Raw genomic sequence first — 13530 nt, forward strand, 5'->3', positions numbered from 1 at the left:
AACTCAAAAGAACTGTCAAAGCAACCTGTGAGAAAATGTAGTTGAACTTTATAAATCAGGATAAACGGATATAACAAGATTTGAAAAGAGTAGTGTTTGAACTCTGATAAAGAAGTATAAAAATAAAGGTTGTTGTGTACATGTTGACATACTGTAGTGGAACAGCAAAGATTTCTGCTACAGCTGCATTAAAAATCAAAACCAAGCGAAGAAAAGCCTCCAGGAAAGGTGAAGCTTTTTGAAGATCAACCAAAAGGTTGTACTTGAACAAATATGAAGTGGTTGTGTTTCCAGAAAAAGAGGCTGTTACGACCAATACGACGAAAAGCTGAGCTTAAAATGTAGCAAACAGCACCTGAACCAAAACTGATCAAAGTGGAACTCTCTGGTTCCAGTTGTAAACCCTGTGTTTGGAGGGGAATCGACGAGGCATGTGATGAAAAGGACACTCTGAATGGTGGAGCTGGTTCTCTGACGTTTTAACATGTCAGCTACAGATGCACTGAGAATATAATGAAAAATAATACATCAGGCTGATCCATGGGATACACTTGAATTATCCTGTGTGTGAAGTGAAGATTCTGGAGGGACCATCACAGTCTCCTGATCTCAAGACCATCGATCTGGTTTAGACAACTCAAAAGTGCGGTCCATGAAAGACAAATAAAGAATTAACAGGATCTGGGGGAATTTGGCCAGTAGAATTAGCCGCTTCACCAACAAATAGATCAAAACAGCTCATTGCTAACAACTAGCACAGAAGACCGTAAGTTGTCATCAAGGTAACAGGGTGTATTACGCCACAGTAAGGATTAGGGTGTGCAAACATTTGATCTGCAACCATTGCGGTATAATGATGCTGTTCTGTGATTTTGAATAATTGAATTTTAATCCCATTACAAATAAATGTGTTTTTCCTGATAATTCACGGTTTCTTGTAACAATGGCAAACGTTATATAATCGTGTGTAAATAAACTTAGTAGCAGAAGTAAAAAAGTATATTTACAACCTTGAACACTTCCACTGAATTAGATACCTGTCCATGAATTAGTTAATGCAATAGTAATCATGCCTGTGGCCCTCTGATAAAACAACATTTGCATGTTTTAGACTAAGCTAGCAGAAATCACAAGCAGCGCACAGTTAGAGGCATGTTTTCCATCACCCAGCAGTCGCTCCACCCTCATACAGGGAAGGAAGCATAAACACAAAAGGCTCACTCTCTTGGAGGGCAAATTAAAAGATTTATTCAAAAAAATGTAGTAAACAGGCTTAGGAATAAGTGCTTGAATCAACTAAAGACTCAAAACTATGTGGTTGCAAACCGTGACGTTAGAAACATAAAATGTTTGTTTCAACTTTGTAAAATTCTTGTTGTGGCGACGATATAAAACGAACTGTTGTGAGTCTATAATCCTCAGCTCCACATCAACAACTCCCAAAAAAAAATTTTACCAACTTGTTAATTTAATCTTCTTGAGAAATGTCAAATTAGGCAGAGCTATTCTATAATCTTGGCATTCAGAGCACAACTATTCTCAATTGTTTTAAACAAACAGATGAAACTGAAGTAGATTGCGACAGGCTGCAAATCCACTGTCGCTGTCACAAGCTTCTATGTTGTATAACCATTAGCGATTAAACAGTAGTTGAGCATATGGGTATTGTTTCATTCCAAAACAAATATAAGTGACAGAAACTTGGTACAGACTGCTGATTACTGGTTTTCCACCTTGAGACTGCCTCCAAAATAGGCTGCGGACACTCTGTCTTAGTTCTATTACCTACCTTATACAGTATTTTATAGTAATTTTCAGAAGATTTGAACAATCATTCTCAACAATGTTCAATATATTCCAAAAGAAATATATGAATTTGCTTGCATGGACTTATTTGGTTGATTGCTGTTTTGCACACTGACAAAAGTATTTTTTAAAATATGAACTCATTGTATTTTTTTAAATATGAACTCACTGTCATCACAATGTGCTTTGAGGTGGCAGACTGGCTGTGTGAACCCCCATGGCGAGAACATCAATAGTTTCACAGAATGTGTCACTGGATATATATTCACCTTCTGTGTGGATAGCATCATCCCAACCAGGCCGGTCCTTTGTTATCCAAACAGCCAGCTGTGGACATCAATGCCATCTTCAACAAAAAGAAGAGCACCTACCCTGTATTCCGTCACATGCTGGGGCAGCAGGCTGAGGGTGGCCGACAGGTTCAGCAAACTCATCAGAAAGGCCAGTGACATGGTGGGGATGGGGTCGGGGATGGACTCCGTGCCTGAGGTGCCTCCAAAAAGGAGGGTCGTGTCCAAAAAGAGGTCCATCCTGAACAATGACTCTCACCCTCCGTAATGTCCTGGTCAACAGCAGGAGCTCCTTCACTAACAGACTAATCTACCAAAGTGCAGCACAGAGTCACAGGAGATCTTCATTCCTGTGACTCTATAACTCCTCCCTGTAAACTCTGTTTGCTGTGTTTTTTTAATAGAATTCTTCTATGTCAGTCATGGCTTAGCCCTGTATATAATATATTAGTTTTGAAAATTACTTATTTAACTTTATTCTGTCGTATTGATATTTTGACTTCTATGGTATTTATTCAGTTTTCTTTTCTGTGTAGAACTATACTGCAAGAATTTCCCTCTTGAATTAATAAAGTATATCTGTTCTATACTATTCTATTCTATTATATATGATATGATATGATATGATATGATATGATATGATATGATATGATATGATATTATATTATATTATATTATATTATATTATATTATATTATATTATATTATATTATATTATATTACATTATATTATATTATATTATATTATATTATATTATATTATATTATATTATATTATATTATGTGCAATTAAAACGGATGTCTCTATGTTTTTTAAATGTGTTTGTTGGTGAAGATGAGCTGGAGCTGAGGTACAAGCTACACAGTGGAAGAGATGTGGAGGTGTGGAGCAGCAGCGAGGTGAACCTGGCTGACAGTCGACTGCACACAGTGGCCGTCAGGCGACAAGCGTACTCCGTCTCTGTCCAGGTGAAAACCCAACTCACTTTTCACAGTATCACATCCAGCTCACGTAGTTGCAGAAATGTTTATGTTATTCAATCTACAATGAAACAGATTGTGATGTGCAAAGATATGCCCCCAACAGAACACAAAACTGTAACGTATAATGTACACTCTGGTGGGGAAATACAAACAAGGTGAGCCACTTCATGTTAAAGATCATTCAGCTCAGTATGCACTTTTAAATATACGCTTTGAAAAAGCCAGTGTTTGATAGTTGATCTCATTATTATCACTTTGAATTTTTTTTTTGTGAATTTATAATGTCCAAAATTACTCTGATGACGAGAATCCTTGTTAAAGTCCACACAACAGTGATTTTCTTTTTTAATTTCAAGTACTTTAAGTTTCCCTGATTTCTGTCGCTCCTCTTAACTCAGTTTGGTCACTCACATCATTTAAAAATATCTTATTGATGAATGTCACAAGAGACCAAATGTCTGTGTTTGCAAGCAATGTCACACAGACTCTGATGATACGTTTATTATGAAGAGAGTCTCTCTCATGGATCGGCCTCCTCCACTATTGCCACACTTTTCTGCCTACTTGTCATGACCCACAAAGACTTTTAGTTTGCAGCATATACTGTTTGTTGCATTTCTTTTGATGTGCAGATTAGAGTCAGAGGCTAAACTGTCATGGACAATTTTGTTGCTTCTATGAACATAAAACTGTTTCAAGTATCCGTTGATCTCACAGCCCCATCCTTGTCTCTTATTATTATTATAAATCTTCACTTGACAAACGATATTTCAGATTGATGACAACGCCAGAGAGGACTTCAACCTGACGTCTGATGTGGAATTCAACAGCATCAAATCACTTATTCTCGGAAGAGTGAAGGGTAAGTGAGGCTCAGAATCATTTGAATAACAGGAGCTGATATTCAGCCTCATGTGACGAAACGCTGCCTCGTGGTCGTCAGTTGGACCAAACGGAAAAGTTGGTTCCTGAACAACAGCTTTGGTGCCGTTAAAGAAAAAGTTGGTAGTGCAACCTTTAACTGTATACATCAGGAGCATTATTGGAGCCATGTGGACAGGTAGACGTAAATTACAATACTGTGTTATTAATGCCAAAAGTTAAGAAAAGACAGCATGTTTGTGCACTTCTATTTGGTGTTATAAAAGCAGTGACTAATCACGTCTTTGTATCTTTCTCGCTGAGCGAGGATTCAGACAGCTGTAATGGTAATAACATCAGAAAAGGTCCTTCACTTTGTATGGTAATGAGGAGAGATTGAAAAGAACAAATTACTTGGAAGATTGGAGTCAGCACCTCGCTATTCGGCATAACAACCAATAAGTCTCAGCTGCTGTGGGTGAAATCAGACTAAACCAGGAAGTCAGACAGTGAAGTTCAACCTTGTGTCTGTGTGCCAGAACAATGCTCTTTAGTATCATTTCCATTATCATCTGCAGAGCAGATGAATCACCTAGAGATTTGATCAGTTTTAAGCAACTTTTTTGACAATTCATTCTTCATAATATCAAATTGTCCTCAGAAATAGTGGGTTCCTGATGCTGATGAAAAATATTGTGCCTCTGTTGGTTTTCTTCTGGTACTTAGTCTTATTTGTCGAAGCCAAACACAGGTTTACTACTCTGATCGGTGTCTCTGAATTGGATGTGTGCGTGCTTGCCTGTCTCTGTGTTGGGTCTTGGAAAGATGGGGAACCCTGCTTTTCAGCAGTTGCTGCATTAGCCCTCAATTCTCAGTGATCTATGTCTTGGAAAAAAAAAAAAGATTTAGGTATCGACCAGAGTTATATGTATCTTTAGAGGAAATCTTTTCTGCTTAATAAATATTCAAAGATCTGTCATGATTGTATGCATGGTTGACTCTCTTGGTTGTAGTCCAACTGGTGAGCCTCTTGAACCTAATTAAAAAAAAAGTATGCAAAGAAACCCCCATCTGTTTGCAAACATTGATCGGTTACTTAACACTGACCACAGAGCCAAGCTAGAATTTTCACAGAAAATTTTGACATGAACTTTAAATACTTTTGATTTTATATTTGAACATCAACTTTATCAGTGTTATAGTGCAGGTTTATGTCGCGATATCCAGGTCATATGTAAATGGCATTCCTCATTCCTCAGATGAACTAAACTTCTGTCATTCAATTTTTATTCAATGTGGGAGAAAATGACTAAGTACATTTTTGTGGCGAAAATGTGTCATATTAAAATGTGGAAATCAGCTACAGCAAAGCTTTTGTTGCTCTGTGCAAAGTTTTATAATTGCATAATAAATACTTTAACTATTGTGAGATTCACTTTGCCATCGTGATGGTATTTTATAGGACCAAAAGTTGATTCCAAATGGCATGCTTGTGACATTTTCTGTGGCACAATTTCCCCAACAATGCCACATGCTGGGCTCAATGCAATAAACTGCAGGCTGGATTACTGTGGTGGTGTTTTCAATTGATAAGCACCCCCGACAGCTTTTTGGTGTCTAAAGGCATCAAGATAGCAGCAGGGTATGGGGTTTCTGAAGCTCATCACGTGTTGTGTTTGGTCTATTTGAGGCTTTTGCTACATTCAGAGTTTAACTGAACTTCACTCAGTTTATTCAAATAGAAATGCTTGTGGGATTTGGGATCAGTGATGATCTCATGCTAACAAACAAGACTCTGTCATTCGAATGGAGGACCAATACTGCATCTCTATCTGGACAAGAGAGGGTTTTCTTGTTTCATCTTTAACAACCTACACCAACGTTACGCACCACTCCAACTACCAACGGAATGGATTTTAAAACAATGGACACGGTACGATCATCCCTGTTCATTTTCAAAAGAACAACATGTTTGGTTTCCTTCCTTGTAATTTGTGATGAAACTAGTTTCCTGAGATATTAACTTATCTATCAGGTTCAAAAAGCCTCTGCCAAGTTTTGAAACTATCTTCATTTCTCTTCTACATCATTAAAGTACAGCTGGTGTTCAGGGTAAGAGGTATTGCGTGAGGCAACTCTGGATGTGGTGACACTAAGACAAGATGTCTGGCATTCATGACAGCTGCAGTTGTAGTCATCAAAGTTGTCAGGACACATATGTTTTCTTTTGTTCCAGGAGTATGTAGTCAAAGATATAACAGCTCGACTTCACGTTGTCCTTCATGACTTGTAGCCTGAATGGAGGCCACAGATGCAATTGCTTTTACGGAAGCACCAGCAAACATGTAAGGTTCCGTCTTTTGTGTGAGGTCAACTCGAGGGTGGTGAAGAGAAGTAAAAAGGACTTCTGATGTCTTCTTGGGCGCACATAAAAATATGTTTATTAGCATGGTTGGTAACATCAGGATCACAGCTGTATCTGCATGAGCTGTGAGATGTCGCCGGACTCCCAGAGCAGTGGCCGTCTGCATTGTTATATACTATTCTGGTAGAAGCTCCACCAGCCCAGAACGTTGGACTGTATAGTTTCATATTAGGGAAGAGAATACACAAGCCTCATGGACAGAGTGTCCAGCCATATTAGGTGATGGAATCCCATCTCAAACACTCCTTACCTAAACACTCACTTCTCGAGGTTTATGCTGAGACGAGCTGACAAATGGACAAAAAGAAGAAATAAGACAATAGGAAAAGAAGAAAATATACCTAATGTGCACTGTGAAGTTGGAAGCTGTAAGCATTTGCTGTGCCCAACTCAACACACCGATGGCCTATTCTTCTTTACCAAAAGATGTGAGAGCATCGTCTGCATAAAACCTGTGGTCAATGAATCTCTTTGCAACGTCATTTCTCTCCATAGTCAGTATATTATACAGCCATGGTAGTACACAAGAGGTGGACTCCCTGTACTGACATAATTCAAATCTTTGTCCCTGTACTCTGGGAAGTGAAGGAAGTCCCTATGATCATTCTTTACAACAAAGCTGGAACAGTTACTTGCACCTCCCTGAATCATATTAGCGTACCAAACAAGCAGTTCTTGAAGGCTCGGCCAGTGAGTGGAACTTCATTAAGCAGCAGCACTCCTTCATGTGGCGTGCTGGAATGAAAGACCAACATGAATTTTGTCTGGGTGTCTAGGGTGGTACACTGAACAAAGGTATGCAGTGACACTCTTGTCTGTTGTGGGCCTGGAACGGCGTCATGAGGATGAAGTAGTAATTGTGTTGCGCACTGCCTTTTAAATTCTGCGTGTTGAGAACAAACTCTTGGGGAGATGTGGCAGCCCTCTATGGTGGGAGGCAGGTCAGCAGTGTGCATGTTGGTCTGAAACATAAGCAGCTACTTTATATTAATACTGTCTTTTTAGCCTGGAGTGTTGCTGTGGACTTTACTGTTCATATCAGACATATTGATCTCCAAAGGTTTTGCTTTTGCTTTGATAGCATTCATTTCCTATTCAACTATAAGGTCGAGAGAAGCTTAAATGCTTTTCATTTCATTTATTCATTTAACTGAATGGGACAGTGTTTATTCATGAACATACAAAAAAGTGCTGTAATTATGCCGCATTTAGCTCAGAGATTGTCTGCTTCGCGTTTAGCTCAATTTCTTTTCCCAAGTGTGCAGCTCTCGCCTGTGCTGCTTCAGGCTTTGTGTTTTGCCGTAACAATTGCCAAACTAGCCTTTGAGCTGAATGATTTGTGAGCTGAGCCTGAATTTATATCATCATCCCCACATTCTTGTTTCCTGTTAGCTGAGTCAGTCGAGGGGTCTCTGTAGTCTCGACTTTACTTCCACTGAGCCCATGTCGCTGCACAGGATGCTGATATTCTTTCTTCTTCTGGCTGTCCTGATGTTTTACTGTGAAGGCCTTGCTGCCACCAGAAGCCAGCTACCCATCCAGCTAAATAAATCACATTTTATTGAAATGGAGTTTATTACTGTATTAAAATATGTAAGCATCGCTGTAACTTTCAGACAGACCTATGAGCTTGGGAAAGAAGGAAAGAAGTATAACAAACTGCTTGAAACTGCTGCAATGTTAAGACTTTACGCATCATCTTTCTCATAATTCACAGCAGGAACATATAGAAAACACTACCAGACCAGAAATGAAACAAATTAACTCAGCCACAACCTATCAGCATTACACAACCATTATAATAAAGTATTTTAAAAAGTATCTTGTTTTTTATAACTCTTTATTTGTCTCACACACACTGTGAACTTTGAACCCAACATTTAACCCATTGTGAGGGGCCACTGGGAGCAGTTAGGGATCAATGGACCCACGGTAGTAACTTGTCAGCTGTGGGATTCTGGCCTGCAAACCTCAAATCCCAAGTTTGCTTCTTTAACTTCTCGGCCAATCTCAACAGAAATATCTGCTCTGCTGGGAGAAATAAGACGTTGGGTAAAAAGCAAATCAAAGTATTTGAATATTAATTTAAATCGTAGTTGTAGGTGCTGCACAATAGTGAATTGGTATTAGAATTTGTAGCACATACATGGATTGCATGGAGTGAAATGTCCTTAACATTCAAATGATATAGCGACTTGGAAAAATACTCATCAATGTAGAAGCATTACAGCATTTGCACTCTTAAGTCAAATTTAGTCAAAAGTCACCGATTGACCAGCTTGGAGAGATTTTCCTCCCAGTTTTGGTGAAAGCAAGTTGAGACCATGAGGATGTCACTTTTTATAGGTCCCCCTCCTCAGTTTTGTCATTGTTGACCCAGGCCATGTTAGCAGGTGACCCAGCTGCCCGGATGCTGTGCCAGATGCCTCACAGTCATATTAGTATCTGAGAGGTAGTGAGATTGTTGATTTACTGCCACTCCCTGCCAGTCCTGCCATCCATCAGCCCAACTAATGGACCAGGAGGGAATGAAGGCTGAGAGAGAGAGAGAAAGACAGAGAGAGAGAGAGAGAGAGAGAGAGAGCATCTTTTCAGCATACTGATACAGGCCAAGTGCCATCAGTAACTGGGTTTGGCTCAATAAGAAAGGTCCCGCACAAAACCTAGACTACGTGTTAATGGAAAATTGGCCTGTTTTACCAAAGCATTTTATGTATTTTATATTCTCTATTGAGAATCCAACTGTCTATCTTGCTTTATCTCAATAAGCTTTGCTCGCGGTTGGAACAGATCATACAGTACAATGACTGAAAGACTGCGTCCACCACCAGGTCAATGGTAGGAAATGGGAGTACCCAAAGAAAACCCATGCATGAGGAGAACATGAAAACTCCAGGCTAAAAGGTCCAACGCCTGGAATATTTAAACAAAGTGTTCTCCCCGTGAGGCCTGAATGAAAACTATTCATTGTAACTGTTTAATTCTATCTTTTTCACTATTGCACAAATACTTACAGAGTGATTTTACTGTTGACTTATATGCCTGTACAATCAGCACATGCTAAATATTTAACATGTCAAAGCTGGTTACATTTGTGTGCCTGCATGTTGGATGAAGCTAATTACATTTTCTTGGATTACTGTGTATCCGGAAAAGAAACAATCTTGCTTGCATGCGGTTTATCTTGTCAAAAAAGAGTAACAGCCAACTGTGGAAATAATGCTGCAGTTTGTTTTGTGATCAATAAAGAATTGATACGAATAAGACACCAAGCAATACAGCTGTTTAGCTCTTCTCCTATCCCACCATAATCCCCTCATGCCTTTTCTTGGATTATTATAAGTAGAGCTACACTGCAAATCAACCTTTTTTTCCCCTATTATCATATTGCGTTTCAATTTTTTTATCTGATGTTATGCAGTTGATAAGCTTCTTTTTACTGTGCCACTATTTATCTGATGGAAAGTTTCTCTCTCTCTCTCTCTCTCTCCTCTCTCTCTCTCTCTCTCTCTCTCTCTCTCTCTCTCTCTCTCTCTCTCTCTCTCTCTCTCTCTCTCTCTCTCTCTCTCTCTCTCTCTCTCTCTCTCTCTCTCACTCTCTCTCTCTTCGCCAGTGGTGTGCTGCTCTGTAATCAAATTGCACTGAGTTATTATAGTCCGAAGCAACATTCATAGTTGTGTCTGGTTGTTATTTAGCACCTGGTGTCATAAATAGTAAGACTGCGAACACGAGGAAGACCCAAAGGTAGTTGCTTCCGAAGGTATGCGCAACAAATGAGAGGCAGTAGCACAGTGACGCAAAAGTATCTGTTGAAGGAATGTTTGAAAATGACGGATCAAATAAATAGATAGTACAGGTTTGTCTATTTTTCATGCAAGTGTTGAGGGCTAGAAAGTTCCAGTTTTGTGTTCAGTCCATGTCTCGTAAAAATAAGATGGACCTAATTATGCTGTGGATATTTATGGAGAGAATAAAACATCATGTTTTGATGACTCCAAACTCTCAAAACACTTTCAGGCTACAAACTGCAGTTGTTCCCAAGGAAAACAATCATGTAGACTGCCAATAAATTTGTTCAGCTCACTCATGCTCAAGGGTGAATAAATTGATTTTAATGACCTGTTTGCCCTCCCTCTGGCACCATTATCACTGCTGAGACTCTACTTGTTCTACCACACACTTTTCTTATTGTACAGTTTAATTACCCTTTCAGTCTTCATTAGTGCGCTTTGAGCATGTTGGTTATCAGCAATTTAATACTGCTTGGTCTGGCACTTCACTATTAAAATGGAGCTTCCTTTTTTAACAAAAGGAAACACTTTGTTTCATCTTTTTTTTGCATTTAAAGCTTAAAAGGGTCAAAGTATGTGATGCAACCTAAATCAACTTTTCAAAAAAAAAAATGTCTGGCATGTTTTATTTTTTCAGTTTTTCCTGCAATAGTTGTATACAATGATAACTTTCCACTAGTGTTTGTAACACTTTGTACAAGGTATTAGCAGCAGAGAAGTTCTCAAATGGCTTTCATTGGCTTTTAATTAGTCATAAAATTAGATTTAGAAAAAGAGACAAATGAAAACCCTCAGAAACAATAAATAATGAGACACACAAGGGTGAGTAAATTAATGTCTCGCGTAGTCAATGAGTTGAGGCAGACAGAAATGATAAGGATTCACATCCACGCATCCATATTCTCCACCGCTTTATCGTGTTCTAGCTGACTGTGGGCGAGGGCAGGATTCCAGAGATAACCCATGCATTCACCAGGGAACTTCTAAACTCCATACAGAAGTGCCCAGATTCAAACCCACTGGGCTAAGTTATTGTTGTCACTGCAAACCCATCAGGATACCTGTGAAGACTCATCATTTAGCACTTTAGATTACTTTACAGTTTTAATTCCCTCGTAAACAACTTCTGAAATAACAACCTGTCTTTGTTTGGTCTCATCCTGCTCACGATTCAAGTGCCATTAATAGTGGTGGACTATATGAATATTATCAGAGTAACTGTTGAAATATTTAAGCTCTGTCTTCAGACATAATATGTGGTTGCTATCATTATCATTTATCAGGATTTTATTTCAACTGAGAAACGTAAATACCACTTATCATCATAACAATGTTTCATCAAGATAAACATTCCTATCACGGCAGTATTTCAGATGTTTAATTGGATTGCACTGATAATAAATCTGTCCCAACTCTCCCTGTCTGTCCCTGTGTCTCCTTGTGTTCAGAGTCTGACGGATTGGATTCAGAGTCGGCCGAGTCTGGTTCTCTTGGGTTCACTGGCTGCCTGTCAGGCGTTCGTTTTAACTCCATCAGCCCTCTGAAAGCTGCTCTGCTCCATCCTGACAGCCCCGTTACTGTCACTGGCCCACTGCTCCAATCAAGTTGTGGCTCCTCTTCTACGGAAAATCCCTACGCAGCAGAAACCACACACTCCTTATCAGGTACAAGACAACCTCACATCCTCTTCAATAGACATGGCGCTCCTTCTCCCTATCAGGGGATCTGTCTGCCACGCCTTTAATATTATTCTTACGGCAGTTCATTTGACTTTTGCATTGGCTCATTAAGCATCCTCCTTGGATAGCAGACAGTGATGGTGCAGTGACAGATGAGATAAGACATTAGTCAGACAACTGCAGTGAACTCCTTTAAGGCTGTGATGAGGCTTCCAGAGAGCTCTGCCTGCACTGACTGATGGTTTTCAAGTCAACTCTGCTCTCTGTTCCTCTTTTGTCTTTGCATGTTTTCATTTGATTCATTTTGCTAAAAAAAAAAAAAAAAAAACCGACAACAAAAAAACCCCCCAAAAAACCAAAAACCTTTTTCCTTCTTTTGGTTTTCCTCTCATCTTTGCCCTTTATGCTGCACCCGTATGCAGACCAACCTGGTTCAGTGGATCCTCGTCAACCTTTAGTCAACACCATCAGGAGCGACTCAGCTCTTATTGGAGGTAATGCTATCCATCTTACTGCAGCTTTTCATTACATTTTCCATTCACTTAGTGGAAAACTTCAGGCGAGATGCAGCCTAACTATCAAACTTATTCACGCCCACAGGCTTCTCCTGTTTTGTTTTGTTTGGTTTTTATGTGTGTGTGACTCATTATTTTTAAACATTTTCCCCCAGATTGAGGCCTTTGTCTTTTGTATACATCCTAATAAAAAAGGCAGCTAGAAATAGGTTGAAATCAGCAGGTTTTGACAAGTCCTCTCTTATTCCACAGCTTGAGTATGTTGTAATTTCTGGACTATCCGGCACGTCACACACTTTGAACTCTGTGGCTTAAACAATGACACGCTAACTTATGGAATTTTTACAGTTAATGAGGTTCATGTAGCCAATACATGGGTGATGCGTTCAGGTGCATTGCGGAATTTCGACCTTTCTTTTTTAAATTTGGTGGATGGGGTTTATATTCAATAGTTCCAAATTACGGTAATTATCAAGTTTGTCATTTTATTGACAGCCAAGAGATCAACTTGCTGCTGAAAGCAGATTCATCTGTTCGGCTGATGAATAAAAAAGTGTTATAAAATAAAATGTGCTAAAGAAGTTTTGGTGGGCGTTTTTCTAAACTTTGCAGACAGCCATGCTCTTTGTTTCCACTTTGTATTTATTGCACAGACATAAAAAGGAATGCAAAATTTCTGTTTCATGGAAAAGAGAATGTGAACTATTTTTAATTGCCTTCAAGTGACGGTTGCACAGCGGTTTTAATTATCTTTTTATCTGTTGGATTTTCCAGGGGGAATAGCTGTGGTGATTTTTGTCACCGTGGCCATATTAGCAGTCATGGTCAGATTCATTTGCAGCAGAAAACAGACATATCAGAACCAGGAAGTAAAAGAAGCTCAGCCTGAAGACGGCCACGATTTCCAGTTGGGCAGCCAGGCGGACTCTCCAAGCGCCCCCAGTGAAAACCACAAGGAATATTTCATCTAGCAGGAGCCCTGACCTCTCGGTCCTATGGGAAGACGTCGAGACTTGAAGCAAACAGGGCTTTACACCACAGAGCACCTCAGTCAGTAGTACCGGGGGCCCTTTAAGCAATGAAGAACAATCTTTGATTTTATTCGTTCCCCCTTTTTTTGTAAAAAAATTGTACATGTCGTATGAAACAAAGTGGATCCCGTAAAGTGGGACTTCCTGA

At 39.4% G+C, this 13530-nt stretch overlaps 1 protein-coding gene across 1 annotated transcript in view; it reads left to right on the forward strand.

Annotated features, from left to right (window-relative positions):
- Nucleotides 1-13322, forward strand: part of LOC308137179 (contactin-associated protein-like 4) — a gene marked incomplete at both ends in the record, with an annotated part of 104882 nt that extends 91560 nt beyond the window's left edge. The window contains 5 exons of the mRNA XM_080505756.1: nucleotides 2932-3065; nucleotides 3855-3942; nucleotides 11606-11821; nucleotides 12259-12330; nucleotides 13126-13322. Of these exons, the coding sequence (XP_080361882.1) occupies nucleotides 2932-3065; nucleotides 3855-3942; nucleotides 11606-11821; nucleotides 12259-12330; nucleotides 13126-13322 (707 nt within the window). The remainder of the gene's footprint in view (nucleotides 1-2931; nucleotides 3066-3854; nucleotides 3943-11605; nucleotides 11822-12258; nucleotides 12331-13125) is intronic.
- Nucleotides 13323-13530: the final 208 nt, after the last annotated feature.

This window comes from Blennius ocellaris (genome assembly GCF_963422515.1).
Source record: "Blennius ocellaris genome assembly, chromosome: 12".
Classification (NCBI taxonomy): domain Eukaryota; kingdom Metazoa; phylum Chordata; class Actinopteri; order Blenniiformes; family Blenniidae; genus Blennius; species Blennius ocellaris.